The sequence below is a fragment of the Hemiscyllium ocellatum genome, chromosome 18 (assembly GCF_020745735.1).
Source record: "Hemiscyllium ocellatum isolate sHemOce1 chromosome 18, sHemOce1.pat.X.cur, whole genome shotgun sequence".
Classification (NCBI taxonomy): Eukaryota; Metazoa; Chordata; class Chondrichthyes; order Orectolobiformes; family Hemiscylliidae; genus Hemiscyllium; species Hemiscyllium ocellatum.
Window position 1 is genome coordinate 4,702,091 of NC_083418.1, and position 25,142 is coordinate 4,727,232.

Genomic DNA, 25,142 nt, shown 5'->3' on the forward strand with positions numbered 1-25,142 from the left:
TCAGTTTAATTGACATAAAAAGTGAATGAGTGGTAACCTTTGCTCTGTATCTAACCCTGCCCACCCACCCCGCCCACTCATTGTTGTCCAGTCCTGCGAGTGTTTGTGGTGAAAAGTGACAAGGGAACTTTCTTTTCAGCTACATAGGATCTTTACTCTGTACCTGTTGTACTTATCCTGGGAGTCACTAACAGGGACAGTGTTGAGTGTGCTTCAAGTCAGTTTAAAAGAATAGAAGGTGATTTACTTTTAACAGAGTAATTTAATATAAAGCTTTAATTTCTCCAATTTGAAAGAGTCAAGGCAATTTCACTCTCTGATCCTGAGCTAGGACTATAGAATCCCAACAGTGTAGAAGCAGGCCACTTGGCCCATCTAGTTCCCACCTACTGTCCAAACAGGATCTCACTGAGACCAACCCATGCTGTACCCCTACAATTTACCCAACCCTACCCAGCCTGAACACTACGGCAATTTAGCATGGCCACTCCATCCAACCTGCACATATTCAGGCTGTGGGAGGAAACTGGAGCACCCAAGGAAACCCATCCAGACACAAAAAGTGTGCAGACTCTACAGACAGTCACCCAAGGATGGAATCAAATCACAGGCCCTGGAGCTGTGAGACAGCAGTGCTAACCACAGAGCCACCGTACTGGCCAAGCTATACATGTCTTGGAAGTGTTTAACTGTTGAGATCTTCACCTTGCAAATGTTAATCCAAGCAGATGGGATAGACAGTACTACCTGAGATCAGTCTTTATTTTCAGAGACATGGTTTTGATCATAGTGAGATGAAAGATTCAGGCACCGATAGGATACCTGACACAGATTCTTTGCACACGTACACACAAGCTGAGACCAATGAGGGCTGGGGACTGATGGTTTGAAGAATTTCAGCCCAATGCTCAGTGTGCTGAGTATCAAGTACACTGACTGTGAGGAAGGTCAGATTAGTGTTGCACAGGGATATTGATGATCAGATACGCTGTAAACACCATTCATGAGCATTCTGGAACATGTGTAACCATGGTGACAAGGTGAGAGATTGTCGCCAGTCCTGAGGCATCCAGGGCCACTGCCACAGCAAGGTGCAGCGTTCTGGGTGAGGCATCATAGCCAAGTGGCGCCCGTCAGCAGAGCACAGAGCAGCAATTCCCAGTGGTGACCCATTAGGATTCTGCGGATATTTCTCTGTAGGCACACCAGAATCATCACAGTAACGGATTGGAGCTAGGTTCCTCTTGGTCACCTGCTTCAGCACAGAGTCCGACTCAAACTGCATGTAACCTACAAAGGAGACAAGAGAGAGAATGAGTTGCACTCTACCAACTTTGTTGAGCTCAGTGTCTACTCTCTGGGGTCACAAGTTCCAGCCCCTACTATAATCCCAGCATTCAGCCTAGGCTAGGCAACCACAGTTAAGAGTCCCCAGGTACATGGTAGTGAGCACACAGTCCTAGGGAATAGCCCTGGACACAGGACAGGGGCATTAAGAGTTCAGCAGTCCTAGTCTTATCCAGTCTACTTTAATGATTGATGTACAGATACATCCAAGCCTCCTTGCTAATGCAGTCTTTCGAACAGCAGTGTTTAGTGTAAAGAACATGGAGGGGCTGCATAAAGTGCATCACCTCAAACCTCTGCAGTGAACGTTATCTGCCAACTTTATCAACTGATCAATGCCCTGGTAAATTTCTGATCTTGAGGGGCAACTTCTTCACTCAGAGGGTGGTGTGTGTATATGAAGTGTGCTGGGAGAGAAGTGGTACAATTATAAAACATTTGAGAGAGATTTGTACAGCAACATGGAAAGGAAAGGTTTAAAGGGATATGAGCAAAGTGCAGGCAAAATGGACTAATTCCACTTAGGAAACCTGGTTGGCTTCGACAAAGGGTCTGTTTCTGTGCTGACTATGACACTGTCCTCCTCACAGTCTAGCCTTGCAAATTTTGTTTCACCTGCAAACTTTCTAACTGTCCCCTGGACATCAACATCTGGACAGGAGTGGCAGCTTAATGTTCCAAGATATATATGCTACAAGAAGGGTAGAACAGGAGGCAAGATAGAAGGGGGAGTAGCGTTTTTTTAAAAAAAAGGGATAACTTTACAGCTGCACTTAGAATCCTTACAGTGTGGAAACAGGCCCTTCGGCCCAACAAGTCCACACCAACCCTCTGAAAAGCAACCCACCCAGCGTCCTACCCTGTCATCCTATATTTACTCATGACTGACATACCTAACCTACACATCCATGAACACTATGGGCAATTTAGTACGGCCAATTCACCTAACCTGCACACCTTTGGATTGTGGAGGAAACCGGAGCACCTGGAGGAAACCCACGCAGACACGGGGAGAATGTCTGTGTGGAGTTTGCACAGTCGCCCAAAGCTGGAATTGAACCCAGGTCCCTGGTGCAGTGAGGCAGCAGTGCTAACCACTGAGCCACCAAGTCCAGGTAAGTTATTTGGGTGGAACTGAGAAATGAAAAAGGGATGAGTGCCTTATCAGGATTGTACTATAGATAGCCCAATCAGCAGGAAATTGAGAAGCAAATTTGTACGATCTCAGTTATCTGTAAGACTAAGACAGTGGGTTATAGTAGGAGATTTTAACTTTCCAAACATAGACTGGGACTGCCATAGTGTCAAGGTCTTGGACAGCGAGGAATATGTTAAGTGTATTCAAGAACATTTTCTAATTCAGTATGGATACCTACTGGAGAAAATTAAACTCAACCGGGTCTTGGGAAATAAGGCAGGGCAGAGGTATCAGTGGGGGTGCACTTTATGGCCAGTGATCATAATTGTATTAGTAAAAATACTGATGGTAAGGGCTAGACCGGATCTAAAAGTTAAAGTTTGAAACTGCAGGCATATTGATAACATTACACAAGTACTTTCAAGTTAATTGGAAGCATAATTGTAACAGAAAAGCTGATGGCAGCTGTAGCAGAGGCTACTGCAGTGTAAAACGTTTCCATACTTCAGCAGATGCACCCTGGCTGACGTTTCTCTCTGCAATCGCTCCTGCCTGTAAGAACTTGATTTTGAATTTGTATTTTTGCCAAGAGGTGCGTTTATGGGATAGTGCTGGGTTGGAACAGTTATCTAGTACAGAGAAAACTCAATTATCCAAAAATCTGATTATCCGAAGGAGATCTCCAGGTCCTGATAGAAACATTACATCAAAGATGTGTTTCCTGCAGTGATCATGCTTTTTGTTCACAGTGATTAAACAGGCACCGTCTCCAAATGACTGACCTCCCAATCTCTCTCTCCCCACACTTTCCCTGGAATTCTACATAGGGGTGTACCCTAATACCCAGCCTTCCCAGGAATAATCTCTTCAACATGTTCCATGTTTGCCCTGCACAGGACAATGTCAAACATTTGCTGTAAAAAGTTGTGTGTGGGGCTGGGCCTGTGTCTGCGCACTATTTGTAGACTTGGTGTGCAATCCAGATGCACTGGAGAGTGGATGCGGCGGGGAAGGGGGGGGGGGGGGTGGTTGAAAGCTTGCAGACTTTGTGCTGGGGAGCGGGGTTGGGTTGGGTGGGAAATTGGGGTTGGGAGGCCTTTAGGGGGCGGGATGTGATTGGGAGCCAGGGGAAGGGTTGGAAAGGATTTAGGGGGCAGGTGGCAGGCGGCAGGGTTGGAACGAGAGGGGGTCAGTGTTGGCCGCAGGGTCTTGCGCGCTGTGCTGCTGCTGCTAGTCTCCTGAATGAAGAGCAGACTTTAAAACTCCGAGCTCCAGAGGAAAGGCATTTCATCGATTTTCCAAATAATCTATTATCTCAACGAAACAGTGTCCACCCATCACGTTCGGATAATTGAGTTTCCACTGTAAATAGTTAGTTTTCCTAAATTCCGTTTTCTTTTGTTAGTGTTTCAACTGTAGCGTTTAAATAAACCTGGCTTTCCTTAAGACTGAGTGGTTTGGCATCCACTTCACATCTGCATTTAAACTAATAAACAGTTCGGGTCGAGGCCACCTTCTAAAAATATTTTGAGGGGGTCGAGCCTGGTCCATAATATGCCCCCTAACAAAAGAATTGTCATCAGTAGTGCCCTCTGCTTTTCTCTCTCCCTCCCATAGTGCCATGGGCTTGACTGTTGCTGCACTCCAAGGGTCCATCACCATCACTGATCTCTGCAGTGGACAATCAGTTAGTGAGTAGAACCTAGAAAACAGAACATTACAGCACAGTACAGACCCTTCGGCCCTCGATGTTGCGCTGCCCTGTCATACTAATCTGAAGCCCACCCCACCTACACTATTCCATGTATGCACATTTACCTGTCCAATGACGACTTTAACGCACTTACACTTGGCGAATCTACTACCGTTGCAGGCAAAGCATTCCATACCCTTACTACTCTCTGAGAAAAGAAACTACCTCTGACGTCTGTCTTACACCTATCTCCTCTCACTTTAAAGTTGTGTCCCCTCGTGTTTGCCGTTCCCATACTTGGAAAAAGGCCCCCCCACGTCCACCCTATCTAACCCTCTGATTATCTTATATGTCTCTATGAAGTCACCTCTCAATCTTCTTTTCTCTAACAAGAACAACCTCAAGGCCCCCAGCCTTTTCTCGTAAGACATTCCTTCCATACCAGGCAACATCCTAGTAAATCTTCTCTGTACCCTTTCCAAAGCTTCTACATCCTTCTTATAATGCGGTGACCAGAACTGTACACAATACTCCATAGTGTGGCTGTACCAGAGCTTTGTACAGCTGCAGCATCACCTCCTGGTTCTGGAACTCAATCCCTCTATTAATAAAGGCCAAAACACTGTATGCCTTCTTAACAACCCTAGAGTAGGACCTCTATGACCTCCACACTACCTGCCTGGTGAATTATTAGGGATTAATAGTGAACATGCAGAGGCTAATGCTGAACTCAGGAATGTAAAGAGATAGGGAGACTAGGGGATAAATGGTAGGGCTGCAGTTTAGAAGGATTCAACGTTAGGATGTGTTACAGCCTTTCACTCAACAATCTGGAAGCTAAGGTTTCAGACGCACGATATATCTCAGCCACCTATAGCTCAGGCTGGAGTGTAACAGAATGGTCAGTCTCTCACCTTCTCCATGGGCCACCCAGACGCCGAGAGTTGAGCCTTCCATTCCCTGCAGCAGGATCGAGCAGCTCTCCAAAATGGTCACTGTGACAAAGCGTGACTCGAAGCGCCTGGACCGGTTGTGGGTCAGCAGCACGCTCTGGCGTAGTTCACCACCTGGAAGAGATATTAGTCACACATTTTGCAACCAACTCCTGGGGCAAAGGACTCCCTTTCAGCCCAGCTCACTGCTCTGACACAAATCTAGCAGGAAAATCACTAAAATTACCAAGTCAACAGTGTCATCGTTAAAGTTGAAACTGATTTTTGTGGTTACCTACAGAAAGCTAGGAATGAGAAGTATAAAAGTTAGGGGCAACTCTTTCTCCGCACCCTTTGGTCTTCCATTTATAATCAAGATGTTAAAAACATCTGCAAATACATTTAAAAGATTGAGATCAAAGCTGAAAATCTTTTAAAATTTTAAAACGTATTTATAAATTAGAAGACTGGTGAACTCAGTTAGATGGCTAGAGTATGGGGCTAAGAAGAATCCCAACACCAGGGAACAATTCCTCTTCTGGTGGGGATAGACCCAGGACCTGCCTCAACAGTGTTTGAAATGTTTGATTTAAGGAAGAGTATTTAGCATTTTCGGAAGAAGCAAGTTGTGATGTAAGGCAGGAATGTCACAGGTCGAATATCGATGCTGACACAAATATAAGAAAAAGGTTTGAGATCCATGCCGTGTTCCTTGTGCTACTCTTGGTGCAATGTAGCGGCTCCAGTTCGAGATGTGCTCACCGTCTATTGGATCGCAGTCAACGTCAGAAACCACCCAACCAAGCAGCGCCATCAGCTGACAGCCGTTACACACTCCCAGGCTGAAGGTATCCTCTCGAGAACGGAACCGGGAAAACTCAGCACGGGCAGCAGGATTGAATTGTACGGTCGCTGCCCAACCTGTGGAAGAGGAAAGGTGAGGAATATTAATGGATCGGAGCTGTGCACTGCAGCACTGACAAGCAGATCAGATTGTCAATCAGGTCCAAGATAACTGTTCCTCCATTCCTGTGATTAAATCCTCCTGTTCCATATTTCCATGTGATTAAAAGTTCCTGCTTTGTACTCCAGGATGATTAAACATCTATTTCTATAAAACTCCAGAATTAAAGTAACCCTCTTCCTTAAATAGTCCCACTCCGTGATTAAACATTCCAGTTCCTACATTTCTCCTACCTTTGGCCGAGCCGAGGACGTCTGCATAACTGAATCCTCCGACAAATACCACTCCACGGAAAGAGTCCAAACTCATTCCTGCACAAATATCTGTCATGGTCACATCCCAAACCTACAGGAAAATGGAGTCAGGTTTTACTAAGCATCTATCACGACACACACACACACACACACACACACACACACACCCCCATCATCCCTGCAATTCTGATATCACCCACCTGGTCACTCACACTAGTTTCTTGTATTCAAGATGGTGTCAATGCATGGCAACACTTTGCAAGCTCTCTACAGCAGATCTTATTCTTACACATCTTCCAATCATTCTGCTCTTTTAAACCTCAATTCGAAGTCTGTTAAAATCACTAACAACATTCTCTTAAATCTGTTTGCAGGTCAGATAGTCCCAGTACAGACACTGGATCCTGGAGGAAACCTATCAGCTTGCAGCAGGTCCGATGTAATAGACCTCAGGGAAAACCAGAACAGAGGCCCATCGAGCCCCGGAATGGTACCTGGCCCCATGGTGACCCAACTCTGAGGAAGCCTGCCCATCCCAAGGAATTCCAATCAAACTAATTTCCAATTCCAGGACCTAGACCTCTGCCCTCTGCAACTAGATCCTTGACTTCCTGACCCACAGGCCACAATCAGCGAGAATAGGCAACAGCACCTCTTCCAAGATAATCCTCAACACCAGCGCCCAGAAAGGATGTGTACACAGCCCCGTACTATACTCCCTGAACACATGACTGTGGGGCCAAATTTCGTCCTAACTCCATCTGCAAGTTCACTAATGACACCACAGTTGTAGGGCACATCTCAAACAATGACGAGACAGAATACACGAAAGCTGATGGTGTGGCGTAAAGATAACAATCTCTCCCTCAACATCAGCAAAACTAAAGAGCTGGCCATTGATTACAGGGAACAAGGCGAGGGTAGGTCTCACCCCTGTCAACATCAACGGACCTCAGGTAGAGATGGAAGAGAGAGTCAGGTTCCTGTGAGTGACAATCACCAATCTGTCTTGGTCCACCCACATTGCTGCAAGAAAGCACAAAAACGCTTCTTTTTCATCTGGAGGCTAAGGAAATTCAGCAGGTCCATAAAGACTTTTACTGATTTTTGCAGGTTCATCACAGCTTGGTATGGTAACTGCTCTGCCCAGGACGGTAAGAAACTACAGAGAGTTGTGAACACAGCCCAGTCTGTTATCCAAGCCAAATATCCATCTATTAACTCCATCAACATACTTCTCAGTGCCATGGAATGGCACTCCCAGCCTGGATATAATCTCTTCTAATCTTTTGTCAGGAAAGTTTAAAAACACATACCAAAAGATTCAAGATCACTTTATTCCCTGCTACTATTAAACATCCAAGTGCACCTCTCAAATTTAACACTGACCTTGCTCTATGTGCACTCTCTCTGCAACCATAACATCCCATTCCTCACTCTGTTCCATTACTCTTACACACTTGGTATGATATGATCTGCCTGTACTGCATGCAAAACAAGACTCTTCAGTGTTCCTCAGAACATGTGACAGTAATAAATCAAATCCGTTATAAACAAGCTGTCTCCCAATGTACCATCCAAAAGGTACACTGCAGAATCTCATCAAGATTCCTTCCACAGCACCTTCCAATCTCAGGACCAGTTCCATTGGGCAAAACAAGAGCAGCAGATACATAATACAACCCACCATGTCTGCAAACTGCCCTCCAACTCACCTGCCGTCCTGGTTTGGGATATACATTTGGGAATTTCTTCAGTGGCAGAGCCAAAATCCTGAAACATCCTCCCGAAAAGCAGAGTGGATGACTGTGCATTCTGAAGACAGCAGCAGTTCAACACAGCAACTCCCCACCACCTTCTCACTGCTTTCCCTTACCAGGTGACACCCAGAACCGAAAGAGGGTGAGTCCTGTGCAACAACCCACTTGGACAGGCAACAGATTCCACAGTCTCCCACCCCACCTGCCTGCCCAGGGGTTGCAAACCTGCCTGGCAGAGGAAACGGTTCACTTCCGATCTATTTCCTCTCACCTGGAATCCAGCCATGATAAGCGATGCCATCATCTCCCTGTCACCATTACTTCCCTCTTCACGGATTACTGCTACTCGCGGCTGTGGCAAATCTGCTGACATGAAATCAGGTGTAATAGTAAGAGGACCGAAAGATCAGCAGCAGGTTTGTAAAGTATGCATCAACTAGTACGGACATATGCTAGAGAGATACCACCGAGCATGGGCAGAGAGCACCTGAGATGGACTGGGGGGTGATCACAAGCTGTGGTTCCAGAGAGCAACGTTTTCATATTTACCTGAACTGGTTGATAAGCTGAGTCTGTTAGCTGGTTGGAAGCTGAGTGTGTACCGCGGAGCAGTGCGATGCTCCAAACTGCTTTCTTCCTCCTCTACACATGCCCTATTAGACTGTAGCCTCTCCAGCCGAAAACTGGTTTCCTCCCACCAGGATCGGACAGTGGCTGTTCTTTCTGACAGAACCCCTTGCCCATTCACTCGCACCGTTATCTGGAAGAGAACATTTTTTTTTAAAAAAAGCAGGGCAACAAATCCAAATGAAATCACCCCATGATAGCCTGTGTACAATCCTGATCAACATCTGTGCTGGATATGGATCAGGCAGGAATTACTCTCAGCCCATACGCTGGTCTTGATTGGTATACTGAGCTGAAATGGATATCAGAGGCTTACCTTGTGCAGCATGGTTTAATGGACAATCCTCAAGGCCAGAGCTGCTGATTGTTGCTGACCCTGTCACCCCCACAGATATTCAGCACAGACTGTAGATGGAGGGCAAGATCCTCCAGCGCTGTGTGGAAAACCCAGAATCCCTACTGTGTGGAAGCAGGCCATTCTGCTCTATGATCAGCATCTCACCTCGGCTCACCCCATTCCAGTAACCCTCTATTTTCCATGTCTAACCCACATATCCTGCATATCCCTGGACACTATGAGCAATTCAGCACAGCCAATCCACCTAACCTGAACATTATTGGACTCTGAGAAAACCTAAATACCCAGAGGAAACTCACACAGACACAAGGAGAAAGTGCAAACCCCACATAGACAGTCGCCTGAGGGTGGAGTCAAACCCAGGTCCTGGCTCTCTGAGGCAGCAGTGCTAACCACTGAGCCACCATCCGCTCCAACTCAGTACCAGAGCAGGTGACAGTAGCCCATCCTACACAGACTGTGCATGGAGAACACAAAGTAAGAGAACTAGCCCCATCAGAACTACTTGGTTATTCAGTATAATTAGGCTGATTTGATCATGGCCTCAACCCTGCATGCCTGCCAACACCCTAACCACCCACAATATTCCAACACTGCCTCCATTCCTCCCTGAGGAAGTGGGCCACACACAAATAAACGTCAAAGGCAATGTTGCTTCACCTGAATTTTAAATGAGACACTCGTTTTTTAAACTCATGCCCTTCACAAGGGGCAACATTTTGTCAGTATCCACTTGGTCAAGTGCATCCAAAACCCTGAGCGCTTCAGTAAGACCACCTTCTAATCTCCAATGAATACAGGCTCAGCGTGTCCAATATTGCCTCATTTGATCTACTGCCAATCCCGGGAATCCAATTCAGTGCACGCCCCCTATTGCATTTACAGCCTCTCTTTGATATGAAGACCACAACTGCATAGTGTACTCCAGATCTGGCTGCACCAATTCCTTGTACAACAGAAGTAAAGCTTATGAACTTCATTTCCCTTACAATAAATTACAACATTCTACTGGCCTTCCTAGTCATTTGCTACAGCCACATATTAACTGTGTGCTCATAGACTGTGACACCCACACCCAGATCTCTCTGTATCGCAGCATGTTGCATTCTCTGCATTTAAATAAAATTTACATTTTTCCACACATCCTCCATTTGCCAAAGTTAGCCCAGCTATTGAAAAAGAAAACGACATGCCTTTCCATACTCATCCTCCTAAAACTTCCTTCTCTAAATACCTTTGTCATTAGCAAATTTAGCAACAATCCATTTGGTCCTCTTATCAAGTCTTTAATATACTTTGTGAAAACATGAGGCCCCAACACTAATCCCTGTTGCATATCACTCTTTGCTTCTTGTCAGTCTGAAATGACCCGATTCCTATGCTGTTGCCGATAGCCAACCAATCCTCTATCCAGACAAATATGTTGTAGCCCGCACCAGAGGTCATGTAGTACCTTGTCATGGAATCATACAGCAGAGAAACAAACCCTTTGGTTCAATTCATCCACGTCGACCAGACATCCCAATCTGACTTATTCCCATTTCTCAGCATTTGGCCCATATCTCCCGAAACCCTTCTAGTCATATACCCATGCAGATGCCTTTGACGTGTGGTAATTGTACTTGCTTCCACCACTCCCTCTGGCAGCTAATTCCATACATGCACTACCCTCTCTGTGAACAAGTTACCACTCAGGTCATTTTGAAATCTTTCCCCTATAAGCTTAAACCAATAACCTCTAGTTATGGAATTCCACCATTCTAGGAAAAAGACTGGGGCTACTCACCATATCTATGCCCCTCATGATTTTATAATCCCCCACCCTCCAATGCTCCAAGGTAGAAAGCCCCAGCCTATTCAGCCTCTCCTCACAAACCAAACCCTCAAGTTTAACCACGTATATCTCATAGAAGGACGACTAGAATTGAACACAGTATTCGAAAAGTGACCTCACCAATGTCCTGTACAGATATAAAACATCTCAACTGCTTTACTCCATGTTCAGACCAATAAAGCAAACGTGACATACAACACTTTCATCCTGTCTACCTGCAACTCCACTTTCAAGGAATTATGTACCTGCACCCCGAAGTGGTTCTTTCCTCTTTGTTTGGCAACACTCTCCAGGGTCTTACTATTAACAGTCTGAGTCCTGCCCAAGTTTGTCTGACCAAAATGCAACACCTCATATTTAAATTAAACTCATTCTGCCACTCCTTGTGACTGACCCAGGTGATTAAGATCACTTCTTTACTATCCACTGTACAACCTGTTTTGGCGTAATCTGCAAACATACTATCAAATGGCTTCCGGAAAGCCAGGGACACCACATCCCCCAACAAATTTGCTGTTCCAGCAGCAGGAGGACCTCTAACTAAAAATAACTCTGTTGTTAAAGCAAGGCTTTTCGATTTGTATTTCTTGTGCATCATGTGATTAATTAAAGGTTTAATTGGTTAATTGAATAAGACCAGAGCATACAAGTACTAGAAATTATTTACATAACTTCTACAATTTAAGTAAGAAGTCATGGCTGGACAGATGATGCGTTGTAGCTGTATGGTGTGGGAGCTGGCTGATCCCATTGTAAACGGCAGTGACCACATCTTCAGCAAGTGTTGGCTCCTGGAATAACTCCGGATCAGGATTACTGATCTGGAATCTGAGCTTCAAACTCTGCAGCACATCTGGGACGGGGAGAGTTACCTGGACACTTTGTTTTAGGAGGCAGCCACACACAGTAGATTAACACATTCAAATTCAGTAAGTATTCAAGGACAACTGGGTGTGACTATAAGTGAGGTAGGTCTGGGGATTCGGAGTTCAGGAGCCTCAGCCCTTGACCTTGTCCAACAGATAGGAGATTTTTGCTCACTGTATGGATGAGGAAAAGGTTTGTGGACAGGATGAGCTAGCTGACCACGGCACCATGGTGCAGAAGGCCATTCAAGAGGGGGAACAAAAAGACAAGTAGTTGTTATAGTGGATGTGAAGATTAGGGGAAACAGATGATATCCTATGCAAGCCGGATTGGGAGTCCCTCACGGTGTGTTGCCTGCCTGGTGCCAGTGTGCAGGACATCTCCGGCTGGCTTGAAAGGATTTTGGAGTGGGAGGGAGCAGATCCAGTGGTTGTAGTCCACGTTGGGACTAACAGAGACAAAGATAAGGTGGAGGACCTGTTTGGAGATTGTCAAGCACTGGGAAGGAGACTGAAATACAGGTCCTCAGGTTACTGTCCAAGCCACGTGCCACTTGGCACTGGGATAAGAAAGTTAGGGAAGTAAACACATGGCTAAGGGATTCGTATGGGAAAGAGGGATTCTATTTCATAGGGCATTGGCATCAGTTTGGAACCAGGATTTTGGAGGGGGGGGGGGGAAAAGAGAGGGGGGGGGGGGGGGGTGGAATGGAATCTGTACTGTTGGGACGATCTCCACCTGAACCGATCTGGACCCAGTGTTCTGAAGAAAAGGATAAATTGGGTGGTCAGTCAGACTTTAAACTTCTGAGTGGGTGGAGGGGGACGGGGGACAGCAAAAGCAACAGGAAGTATGGAGTTAATGGAAAGATAAGCACCAGAATAGCATATGTTTAAGCTTGAGGCAGACTAGGAATGCAGTAAAAAGGAATGATAACTTAGGACATCTTATGATTTCTGATATCTCTAAGAAGAAGTTAGCATTAAAGCACTTTATATGAACGCTCGTAGTATTCATAATCAAATAGATAAATCAACGACACAAGTCATCGTGAATGATGAGGTGATAGGTATCACACAGACATGGTTGCGGGGGTTCAGGAATGGCAATAAACATTCAGGGATTTATAACTTATCAAAAAGACAGGGAGGTGGGCAGAGTGGGTGGAGTTGCTTTGTTAGTTAAGAATGAAATTAAATCTATGGCACTGAATGACATTGGGTCTGTGTGGGTGGAGTTGAGGAACCACAAAGGCAAAAAAAAACATAATGGAAGTCATGTACAGGCCTCCTAACAGTGGTCAGGACCAGGATTGAACAGACGATGTTGTTTTACAGATTGTGCTGGTCGATGACCAGGACACCGCAGCGAAGTCAGAGCTGAACCAACGAGCAGCTCATCCTGTAGATCTCAAGCTTGACTGGGTCCCAGGAAAATGACCCAGAAGGTGAGGAAAAGGGGATTTATGTACGGGAGGCAAGGGTGAGCTTTCAATGTCCAAGGTTAAGATCCAGCCAATGGAAGAGGCTGCAAGACAGGCTGATTTTCATTGTTCATTCACAATTGGCAGCTGGGCTGTGCGCATCCAGGGTTGCATGGAATGGGGAGAGTGGATCCAGATTATCCCCGATTTCTCAAATCGATAAGCTACCCCCTCTGCAGGATCCCAAATGATGCTTGTAACCACAGTATTGTTCTGTCTAGTCTATTCAGTTTCTTGTTAGCAGGGATTCAGTGATGGCAAACCATGTGAACGTGCAAAGAGATTTATCCTCATTTGCTATCCCCTCCAGTACAGAAGAAAGGAAAAACTGAAAGAATGAATTTAAGAGCGGAGAGGGAACCCAGGCTTTATGCATCAGCAGAAAGCGAGTTGTATCTAACAGCTGCACCACCAAAAACCCTAACTTCAACAACTGAAAGCAAGTTTAAAACCCTGGCTGTGTGTGAGCCTGACGCCACCCACCCATACTTTTGCTCTTTAAGTTTTAAAAAACCCAAATCTTTACTCTCCTTTCCACGGAGCAGGCACCCCACCACCAGGTTTACAGCATCTCCCTTGAAGAGAACCAGAACAGACAGATTCCCCTTAGAGGCACATAACATCACAAATGTTGTAATTGTACCCACCTCTACCACTTCATCTGGCAGCTCATTGCATAAGTGTACCTAACCTCGGTGTGAAAAGTTAGCCCCTCAGGTCCCTTTTAAATCTTTCCCCTCTCACTTAAACCTCTGCCTTCCAGTTTTGGATTCATCCACTAAAATATCTTCGCTATTCACCTTATTTATGCCCCTTATATTATAAACCTGCAGGAAGCTGGCCCTCAGCCTCCTGCACCAGGGAAATGTGTCCCAGCTTATCCAGCCTATACTTATCTCTCAAACCTTTCAGTCTTAGTTATGTCTTTGTAAATCTTTTTTGCACCCTTTCCAGTTTAATAACATCTTTCCTAAAGCAAGGCAACTCAGAATTGCACACAATATTCCAGAACTGGCCTGAGAAATGTCTTTTCCAGTCACAAGATGGTGTCCCAACTCCTGTACTCTCTGCTCTGACTGAAGGCAAGTGTGTCAAATGCTGGCTTCACCACCCTGTTTACCTGTGTCGCCACTTTCAAGGAACCTGCACCCCTAGGTCTCTCTATTCGACAGCACTCCCTGGGGTACCACCATTAACTGTATAAGGTCTGCCCTGGTTTGTCTCACCAAAGTGTGACATGGACATGGAACGGTACAGTGCTGGAAAGGGCTCTTTGGCTCATGATGTTGTGCCAAACATGATGCCAAATCAAACTAAACCCTTCTGCCTGCCCTCGGTCCACGTCCCTCCATTCCATGCATATTTTTGTGCTTATCTTAAAGTCCCTAATTGCTCCTTTGCCCCTTTTGTATCTGCCTTCACCATCATCACTGACAGCCTCCTACCACTACGTAAATTAAAACTTGTCCCTCATGTCTCCCTCTCATCTTAAATGCATGCATCCCTCCCCCTCCTCCACCCGCACCTCCTGAACATTACAGTCAGACCTGCAGGGGCTGACCAAACCTCCCTGCCACCGCCCATTTTAATCTCCCTTCCTAACATGACTATCCTTGACCGCCTCCATTGCCACAACGAACCACACTACAAATTGGAGGAACAACACCTCAACAGCAGCCTACAGACCAGAGGACTCAACCTTGATCAGATTAGATTACTTTCAGTGCAGAAACACTAATGAGTTCTCAAATTTCAAATAACCTCCCTTCCTACCCCTCGACTCCCTTTCCAACCCCTCCCCCTCCCTGCTCTGGTTCCCAACCCCCTGTCACTCGAGTTTGAAACCTCCCAAGCAGATCTGCAAGACCTTGCATTTATCCAAATTAAACTCAATCTGCCTTTCCTTGGCCCAATTGATCAAGATATTTAAGACAACCTTCTTCATCTTCCACTATGCCACCAATTTTGGTGTCATCTGTAAACTTACTAATCATTCCTCTTATGTTTTCATACAAATCATTTTATATAAATGATGAGCAACTACGGACACTGCTGCGATCCTTATGGCAGACCTCTGGCCACAGGCCTCCAATCTGAACAACCCCCCTGTCACCACCCTCCATCTCCTATCGTCAAGCTATTTTTATATCCAATTGGCTAGCGCTCTCTACTAACCAGTCTACCACGCGGAACCTTATCAAAGGCCTGATAAAGTTCATGTGGACAACATCTAACGCTCTGCCTCCATCCATCTTTGTGGTCACCTCTTCAGAAAAAAACTTGATCGCCTCTCACAAACCTGATTTCCTATGTGCACAGCCATGCTGACTATCCCTAATCAGTCCCTGTCTTTCGAAACGCATGTAGATTTCTCTGTCAGTATCTCCTACAACAACTTACCTATCACTGACATCGGGCTCACCGGTCTGTAGTTCCTTGACTCTTCATCACAGCCTTTCTTGCGTAAAGGCACAACATTAGCCACCCTCCAGTCTTCCAGCACCGGTGACTACCAATGATTCAAATATCTCTTAGGAGTCTTGCAATTTCTTCTCTAGCTTCCCACAATGTCCTGGGCTACACTTGATCAAGTTTGAGAGATTTATTTACCTTTACGCATTTTAAGAGCTCCATCACCACCTTTTCTGTAATGTGGACTCGTTGAGACATCACTGTTTATTTCTCAGAGTTCCCTAGCTTCTATGTCTTTCTCCATAGTAGATTTTGATGCAATTTTTTCTCTCTCTTGTTGTTCTTTCACCCTTAATATGCTTGCAGAATCTCCTTGGATTTCCCATAACCTTATCTGTCAAGGCTATCTCATGTCCCCTTTTTGACTTCCCGATTTTCCACTTAGGAGTACTCTTCCACCCCATACGCTCACGGGGTTCATTTCATTCCAGCTGTCTATATCTGACATATGGTTCCTTATTTTTTTTGAGCAGAGCCTAAATTTCTCGAGTCATTCTCTGTTCCTGCAAACCTGGCCGTTCACACTAACAAGAGGAGTTTGGCAGACCTGCCTTCATTGCTCAGTCCTTTTGAGTATAAGAGTTGGGAAGTCATGTTAAGATTGTACAGGACGTTGAGACCTGATCTGAAATACTGTTCAGTTCTGGTTGCCCACTTACATGAAGGATATTATTAAGCTGGGGAGGATTCAGAAGAGATTTACCAGGATGTTGCTGGGTATGGAAGGTTTGACTTAAAAGGAAAGGCTGGACAGACTTCATTCCATTAGAATGTAAGAGGTTGAGAGGCGACCTAATGGAAATATCTAAAATAATGAGTGTTAACAGTTTTGAATTTCACCCAGGATCAAGGCACATTTTGAAGGTCAGAGGAGGGATTTTTTATAAAAGAAGCATGAGGCAAAATTTTTATACAGCGGGTGTTGTGCGTGTGAAATGAACTTCCTGAGGAAATGGAGGATGCGAGTACAATCACATCATTTGGATATGTACATGAATAGGAAAGGTTTGGAGGGATATGGGCCAGGGGCAGTCAGATGGGACTAGTTTAGTTTGGGATTATGGTCACCATGGACTGGTTAGACCGAAGGGTCAGTTTCCATGCTATGTGACTCTATGCTTTCCCTGAACTCATGTTATCTTACTTTTGAAATCCTCCCACTTGCCAGATGTCCCTTTACCTGCGAACAGCCTCCCCCAGTCAACCTTTCAAAGTTCCTCTCTGAGCTCATCAAAACTGGCCTTGCCCCAGTTTAGAACTTTGGCTTGTGGACCAGGCCTGTCCTTGTCCATAACCATTCCCTTAACGCTATGGCAGTCCCAGTCTATGTTTGGAGAGTTAAAATCCCCTACTATTACAACCCTATTATTCTTTTAGCTGTCAGCACTTTTCCTATGTATTTACTGCTCCGTTTGCTGCTGCCTATCTATGGGAATTCAATCTGCTGGGCCTCTTCCATTGAAATAAATGCGGTTTCATTCATCAATCTTTTGGCTCTGCTCTAAGGCAGGGTTACAGTCGTGGTACCAAAGACCTGGCTGCTGCTGTTATTTTCTCTTGAGGCACTGTTCTCCTCCTCGTCCTCGTCCTCCTCCTCCACCCCCTCCCTCCCTGCTGCAGGAACAACTGTACCTGTCTGTCTCTCCAATCGATCGCCCATTTACTGACTGAACCTGTGCTGGCACTACCTCCATGAAACTGTTATCTATCACACTGTCTGCTTCCTGTATGTTCCTCGGTGCCTCCAACAGCTGCTCTAACCGATCTCTGTGGTCTGAGAGCAGCTGCAGCTAAAAATGCTTCTCGCAGGCATTTATTTTAAAAATCTATTCCTGTCGAGAGTAGTTTTGCTGATGGATGTGCCATATTTCCATCCAAGAATTGAAGGAAGAGATCATTCTATCATCACAACCTGGAATTTCCATATCTTGCCCTTAGAATTGCGATACTGAGCAATTTGCAAGGTATACCTGCAGCATTACTTGACATTGGGAAGATTTAATCTGGATAATTGAGAGGTGATGCATTTCAGAAGGTCTAATGCAGCAGAGGAATATACAGTACATGTCAGAACCCTTAGAAGCATTAACATACAGAGGGATCCAGGCATACAGGTCTGCAGTGTCCTGAAGGTGGCAGGCAATACAAGTGGAGGCCATAGTGAAAAGGTAAATGGCGTTCTTGCATTATCAGTTGGGACATAAAGTATAAAAATTGGCAAGTCATGTTACATCTGTATAATTTGGCCGTCCACAATCCCAGAGGGATGTGAAGGCTTCCATAGGAAAAGTTTAAGAGGTATCAGCCTGCTTTGGAAGTTATTAGCTAGAAGGAGAAATTGGATAGGGATTCTGTCCGAAACGTCGATTCTCCTGCTCCTTGGATACTGCGCTTTTCCAGCAACACATTTTCAGCAGGAGAAATTGGATAAACTTGGTTTGTTTTCACTTGAACATCAGAGACTTAGGGTGCCTGATAGAGGTTTACAAAAATTGTGGGGAATGGATAGTCGGTGTCTATTTCGCAGGGTACAAATGAGGCATAAGTTTAAGGTAAAAGGGGCAGGGGGAAGTATAAAGGAGTTGAGGGGCAAGTTTGGTATAGAGAGTGGTAAATGTCTGGAATGGAGGTAGCAAAAGGAAGTGGTAAAAACAGCATAACAATGTTTAAGAGGCATCTTGATAAATATTCTGTGCTTCTTCATGTAGAGGGATATGATATGGATTATGTTGAGGCGAAAGGTTTTTAGTTTAAAAAGGTATCGTGTATTGGCACCGTCTTGGCGGGCTGAAGGACCTGTTTCTGTACTGTATTGTTTCTTTTGCTTCACTCCACAGCCCTCGATCTCATACTGATGAAGCATATGTCACATCAAATATTGGTGTTTTCTTGCATCTCCCTTCACTCTGCATGTCTTTCTTTCTGCAGGAGTTCATACTGCATCGGGCAAAGCCTGACCTTAAACCCTTGATCCTTCCTGACAACCTTACGGTGAGGGATGCTCTGAGCCGTGTACTACGATTGCTCTCTGTGGCAAGCAAGAGATATCTGACTAATAAGGTAAGGTGGAGTGACCAAAGAATCAGGAGGGTCTGAGATGGAATATGCAGGTGCCACTGGGGATAGGGCGGGTTTAGACAATAGGTGCAGGAGTAGGCCATTCAGCCCTTCGAGCCTGCACCGCCATTCAATGTGATCATGGCTGATCATTCCTAATCAGTATCCGCTTCCTGCCTTATCTCCATAACCCTTGATTCCACTGTTTTTGAGAGCTCTATCCAACTCTTTCTTAATTGAATCCAGAGACTGGGCCTCCACTGCCCTCTGGAGCAGAACATTCCACACAGCCACCACTCTCTGGGTGAAGAAGTTTCTCCTCATCTCTGTCCTAAATGGTCTACCCTGTATTTTTAAGCTGTGTCCTCTGGTTCGGCACTCACCCATCAGCGGAAACATGTTTCCTGCTGCCAGAGTGTCCAATCCTTTCATAATCTTATATGTCTCAATCAGATCCCCTCTCAGTCTTCTAAACTCAAGGGTATACAAGCCCAGTCGCTTCAGTCTTTCAGTGTAAGGTAATCCCTCCATTCCAGGAATTGACCTCGTGAACCTACGCTGCACTCCTTCAATAGCCAGAATGTCTTTCCTCAAATTTGGAGACCAGAACTGCACACAGTACTCCAGGTGTGGTCTCACCAGGGCCCTGTACAGCTGCAGAAGCACCTCTTTGCTTCTATACTCAATTCCTCTTGTTATGAAGGCCAGCATTCTTCACTGCCTGCTGTACCTGCATGCTTGCCTTCATTGACTGGTATACAAGAACACCCAGACCTCTCTGTACTACCCCTTTACCTAAATTAATTCCATTGAGGTAGTAATCTGCCTTTCTGTTCTTGCCACCAAAGTGGATAACCATACATTTATCCACATTAAACTGTATCTGCCATGCATCTGCCCACTCACCTAACTTGTCCAGGTCACGCTGTAATCTCCTAACATCCTCATCACATTTCACCCTGCCACCCAGCTTTGTATCATCAGCAAATTTGCTAAGGTTATTGCTGATACCATCTTCTATATCATTGACATATATTGTAAAAAGCTGCGGTCCCAGCACTGATCCCTGCGGTACTCCACTGGTCACTGCCTGCCATTCCGAAATGGAGCCGTTTATCACTACCCTTTGTTTCCTATCAGCCAACCAATTTTGAATCCAATCTAGTACTTTGCCCCCAATACCATGCGTCCTAAGTTTACTCACTAACCTTGTATGTGGGACTTTATCAAAAGCTTTCTGAAAGTCCAGATACACTACATCTACTGGATCTCCCTCGTCCACCTTCAGAGTTACATCCTCAAAAAATTCAAGAAGATTATTCAAGAACGATTTCCCCTTCATAAATCCATGCTGACCCTGCCCTATCCTGTTACTACTATCCAGATGTGCCGTAATTTCATCCTTTATAAAGGACTCCAGCATCTTTCCCACCACTGAGGTCAGACTAACTGGTCTATAATTTCCTGCTTTCTCTCTCCCACCTTTCTTAAAAAGTGGTATAACATGAGCCACCCTCCAATCCTCAGGAACCGATCCCGAATCTATCGAACTCTGGAAAATAATCACCAACACATCCACAATTTCCCGAGCCACCTCCTTCAGTACCCTGGGATGTAGACCATCAGGCCCCGGAGACTTATCAGTCTCTGACCTAACAGTCTCTCCAACACCAAATCCTTCAGCCACTGTTACCTCAGGGAGATTGCTTGTGTGAACACAGTGAACACAGATCTGAAGTACCCATTTAATTCTTCTGCCATTTCTTTGTTCCCTGTAATATATTCCCCTGTTTTTGTCTTCAAGGGCCCAATTCTAGTCCTAACCATTTTTTTGCCTTGCACATACTTGAAAAAGCTTTTACTATCCTCCTTTGTATTATTGGCCAGTTTACCTTCGTACCTCATTTTCCCCCTGCGTATTTCCTTCTTAGTAATCCTCTGTTATTCTTTAAAAGCTTCCCAGTCCTCAGTTTTCCCACTTATCCTTGCTATGTTATACATTTTTCTCTTTTAACTTTATATGCTTAACTTCCCCCGTCAGCCACGGCCACCCATGCCTCCTCCTGAGAGCTTTCTTCCTTTTAGGAATGAACTGATCGTGCAACTTCTGCATTATACCCAGAAATATCTGCCATTGTTCCTCCACAGTCATCCCTGCTAAGGTATTGCACCATTGAACTTTGGCCAGCTCCTCCCTCATAGCTCCATAGTTCCCTTTATTCAACAGAAGTGCCGTCACTTCCGACTGTACCCTCTCCCTCTCAAATTGCAGATTGAAGCTTATTATATTGTGGTCACTACTTCCCAATGGCTCCTTCACTTCGAGGTCTCTGACCAATTCTGGTTCGTTACACAATACCAGATCCAGAATTGCCTTCTCCCTGGTCTGCTCCAGCACCAGCTGCTCTAAGAATCCATCTCTGAGGAACTCCACAAAGTCTCTTTCTTGAGGTCCAATTCCATCCTGATTCTCCCAGTCTACCTGCATGTTAAAATCCCCCATAACAACTATAGTAACGTCTTTACCACAGGCCAATTTCAACTCCTGATTCAACTTACATCCGGACATCCAGACTACTGTTTGGGGGCCTGTAGATGACTCCCAAGAGGGTCTTTTTACCCTTGGTATTTCGCAGCTCTATCCACACTGACTCTACATCCCCTGACTCTAGGTCCCCCCGCGCAAGGGACTGAATATCCTCCCTTACCAACAAGGCCACCCCACCCCTCTGCCCGTCAGTCTGTCCTTATGATAGCACATGTAACCTTGAATATTCATTTCCCAGGCCCTGTCCACTTGAAGACACGTCTGTTTGTTCCAGGTTGGAGGTTTGCAGTGTCTATTGTAAAATTTATTTGTTGTTTGACAAGGAGATTTATTGTAGCTCAGAAGGAGATGGATTCAGATTTAGCTGGGCAGAATTTGAGTTGGTTGCCATTTGTGGTTTGGTACTGGAGAAGGGAAGGAGGTTTCAGGTTTGGAGAGGGCTTTTTTTCAAAATTCACTCCCAGAGTGTGGGGTTTGCTACATAGGCTGGCATTTATTGCCCATCTGTTATGGCCTTGGAGAAGATGTATGTCTTGAGTATGTTGCTGGAAACGTACAGCAGGCCAGGCAGCATCCGAGGAGCAGGAGAATCGATGTTTCAGACCACAGCCCTTCATCAGGAATGTGCCAGTGGATCCAAAGAAAAGGGATTCATGGAATGCTTACATGATGGCTTTCTGGAACATGATGGAGCCCACAAGGGGGCAGGCTATTCTGGACTTGGTGCTATGTAAGAAGCTAGACTTTATAAAAAATCTTAAAGTAAGGGAACACTTAGGAGGCAGCAATCATAATATGGGAGAATGCAGTCTGCATTTCGAGAGAGAAAAGGAAAAATTGGATGTAATGGTGTTACAGCTAAATAAAGGTTATTACAGGGGCATGAGAGGGGAACTGATGAAAATCGCCAGGAAGCAGAGCCTAGTAGGGAAGACAGTAAAGCAACAATAGCAGGAGTTTCTAGGTGCAATCGAGGACATGGTGCAGAGGTTCACCCTAAAGAGAAGATAAATTATCCAGGAAGGGGAGAATTAGACAGCCATGGCTGACAAAGGAAGTCAGGGAACGTATCAAAGGAAAGGACAGAGCCTATAAAGTGGCCAAGAGCACTGGGAAATCAAAAGACTGGGAAGGCTACAAAAACAAAACAGAGGATAACAAAGGGAGAAATAAAGGAGGAGAGGATCAAATATGAAGGGAGACTAGCCAGTAATCTTAGAAGTGTTAGTAAAAGCTTCTTTCCATACGCAAGAAACAAATGACAGGCAAAAGTAGATATTGGGCCGCTCCAAATTGATGCAGGAAGGCTTGTGCTGGGAGATAAAGAAATAGCTGAAGAACTCAATAAGTACTTTGCGTCAGTTTTCACAGTGGAAGGCATGAGTAATATCCCAACAATTAAGGAGAGTTGACTATGGTAGCCATTACAAAAAAAAAGTACGAGAAAAGCTAAAAGCTTTCTAAAAACTGAGAAATCCATTGGTCCTATGGATTACATCTTAGCGTTCTGAGGGAGGTGGCTGAGGAAATAACAGAGGCATTGATTGTAATCTTTCAAAAATCATTGGAGTCAGGGAAAACGCAGATGATTGGAAAATCACTTGTAACCCCCTTGTTCAAGAAAGGATCAAGACAAAATATTAAAAATTAAAAATCAGCCAATTAGCCTAACTTTGGTTGTTCGTAAAATTCTAGAATCCATCGTTAAGGATGCGATTTCTAAATTCTTGGAAGTGAAGGGTCAGATTAGACCAAGTCAGCAGGGATTTAGGAAGGCGAGGTCGTGCCTGACAAATCTGTTAGAATTCTTGAAGAGATAACAAGTAGGTTGGACCTGGGAAATCCAGTGGATGTTATCTACCTCGACTTCCAAAAGGCCTTTGATAAGGTGCCTCATGGCAGGCTGCTGAATAAGGTGAGGGCCTATGATGTTTGAGGTGAGCTACTGGCTTGCATTGAGGATTGGCTGCCTGACAGAAGGCAGAGAGTTGGGATAAAAAAGTTCTTTTTCGGAATAGCAGTTAGTGACAAGTGGCGTCCTGCAGGGTTCAGTGTTGGGGCCGCAGCTGTTCATTTTCTACATTAGTGATCTGGATGATGAGACTGAGGGCATACTGGTGAAGTTTGCCGATGTTATGAAGTTAGGTGAACAGGCAGATAGTACTGAGTTGGGGAGGCTACAGAAAGATTTAGACAGTTTAGGAGTGTGGTCCAGGAAATGGCTGATGAAATTCAATGTGAGTAAATGAAAGGTCTTGCACTTTAGGAAAACGAATACAGGCATGGACTATTTTCTAAACAGTGAGAAAATTCATCAAGCTGAAGTACAAAGAGATCTGGGAGTGTTAGTCCAGGATTCTCTAAAGGTTAACTTGCAGGTTGAGTCCATGATTATGAAAGCAAATATATGTTGCCATTAATCTCAAGAGAGTTGGAATATGAACGCGGCAATGTGCTTCTGAAACTTTATAAAGCTCTGGTTAGGTCCCATTTGGAATATTGTCCAATTTTCCACACCTTCCAGTACCTCAGGAAGGACATACTGGCACTGGAGTGTGTCCAGCAGAGTTCACATGGATGATCCCTGGAATGGTAGGCCTAACATATGATAAGTGGCTCAGGATCCTGGGATTGTATTCATTACAGTATAGAAAGGTGAGGGGAGATCCAATAGAAACTTACAAGATAATGAATGGCTTAGAAGGGGTGGACGCTGGGAAGTTGTTTCCATTAGGTGGGAAGACTCGGAGCTGTGGGCACAGCCTTAGAGTTAGAGGGGGTCAATTTAGAATGGAAATGAGACGACATTTCTTCAGCTAGAGAGAGGTGGGCCTGTGGAATTCATTGCCACGGAGCGCAGTGGAGGCTAATTAAATATCCTCAAGGCAGGCATTGCTAAATTCTTAATCTCACATGGAATTAAGGGCTACGGGGAGAGTGCAGGTAAGTAGAGTTGAAAGGCTCATCAGCAATGATTAAATGGCGGAGTGGATTCGATGGGCCAAATGGCCTTACTTCCACTCTTACGTCTTCTGGTCTTAATATGGTGTATTACTTTCTCAAAGAACTTAAATTTGTCAAACAGAATTTACCTTTCACAAAACCACGGTGACTATGTCTGATTTTAAGTGCTCTGCTACAACTCTCTCAATAAGAGATTCCGGCATTTCCATTTGACACACGTTAAATTCCGTGGCCTGTAGGCCCCTACTTTCTGTTTCTCTCCTCTCCTAAATAGAAGATGGGACACTTATGTGCTCTCCTTTCACACCTGACTTTCACATCAGGGGGCTGGAATGGAGAGGAAATCTGGAGTTCAGCAAACATGTGGATGGTCAGAGCGGTCTTAATCAGAAGTGTACATTGGGATGGCTGTAAATTCCCTGAGAAATGGTCACCCTGCACATTGAGATCCCTTAGAAATGGTTACTCACCTTACTCTGAGGGCCTTGCTCAGTGGTTGACCCAATTCTCCAGCACTGAAGGCCAGCAGTTCTATACCGAGCACTCACTTGGTCCACAGCCGCCTGCGACACCTCCAGCACCAAACCCAGTTCCTCGGCAAACAGCACCTCAATCACTGTGGAAAGAGACGAATAGAGAGTCAGTGCTGATATGGTGAGTGTCACAGGATCCTACAGTCCCTGCAGTGCACATACACATTTGGCCCATCAAGTTTGCACTGATCTTCCAAAAGCTGTCCCAACCGTCTCCTAATCTGTCCCAGTACTCAACATTTACCATAGCTAACTCACCTAATGTGCACAACCTTGTACTGTACTTTTAAGAGAGAGTGAATGCTGGCAAG

At 45.1% G+C, this 25,142-nt stretch overlaps 1 protein-coding gene across 1 annotated transcript in view; it reads right to left on the reverse strand.

The window, feature by feature from the left end:
• Positions 1–717: 717 nt before the first annotated feature.
• The window catches only part of LOC132824328 (phosphoribosylformylglycinamidine synthase-like), an 83,183-nt gene continuing 58,758 nt past the window's right edge, over positions 718–25,142 (reverse strand). The window contains 7 exon segments of the mRNA XM_060838675.1: positions 718–1,290; positions 5,093–5,245; positions 5,873–6,031; positions 6,308–6,419; positions 8,360–8,454; positions 8,638–8,848; positions 24,769–24,914. Coding sequence (XP_060694658.1) covers positions 980–1,290; positions 5,093–5,245; positions 5,873–6,031; positions 6,308–6,419; positions 8,360–8,454; positions 8,638–8,848; positions 24,769–24,914 — 1,187 coding nt within the window. The 3' untranslated portion in view covers positions 718–979.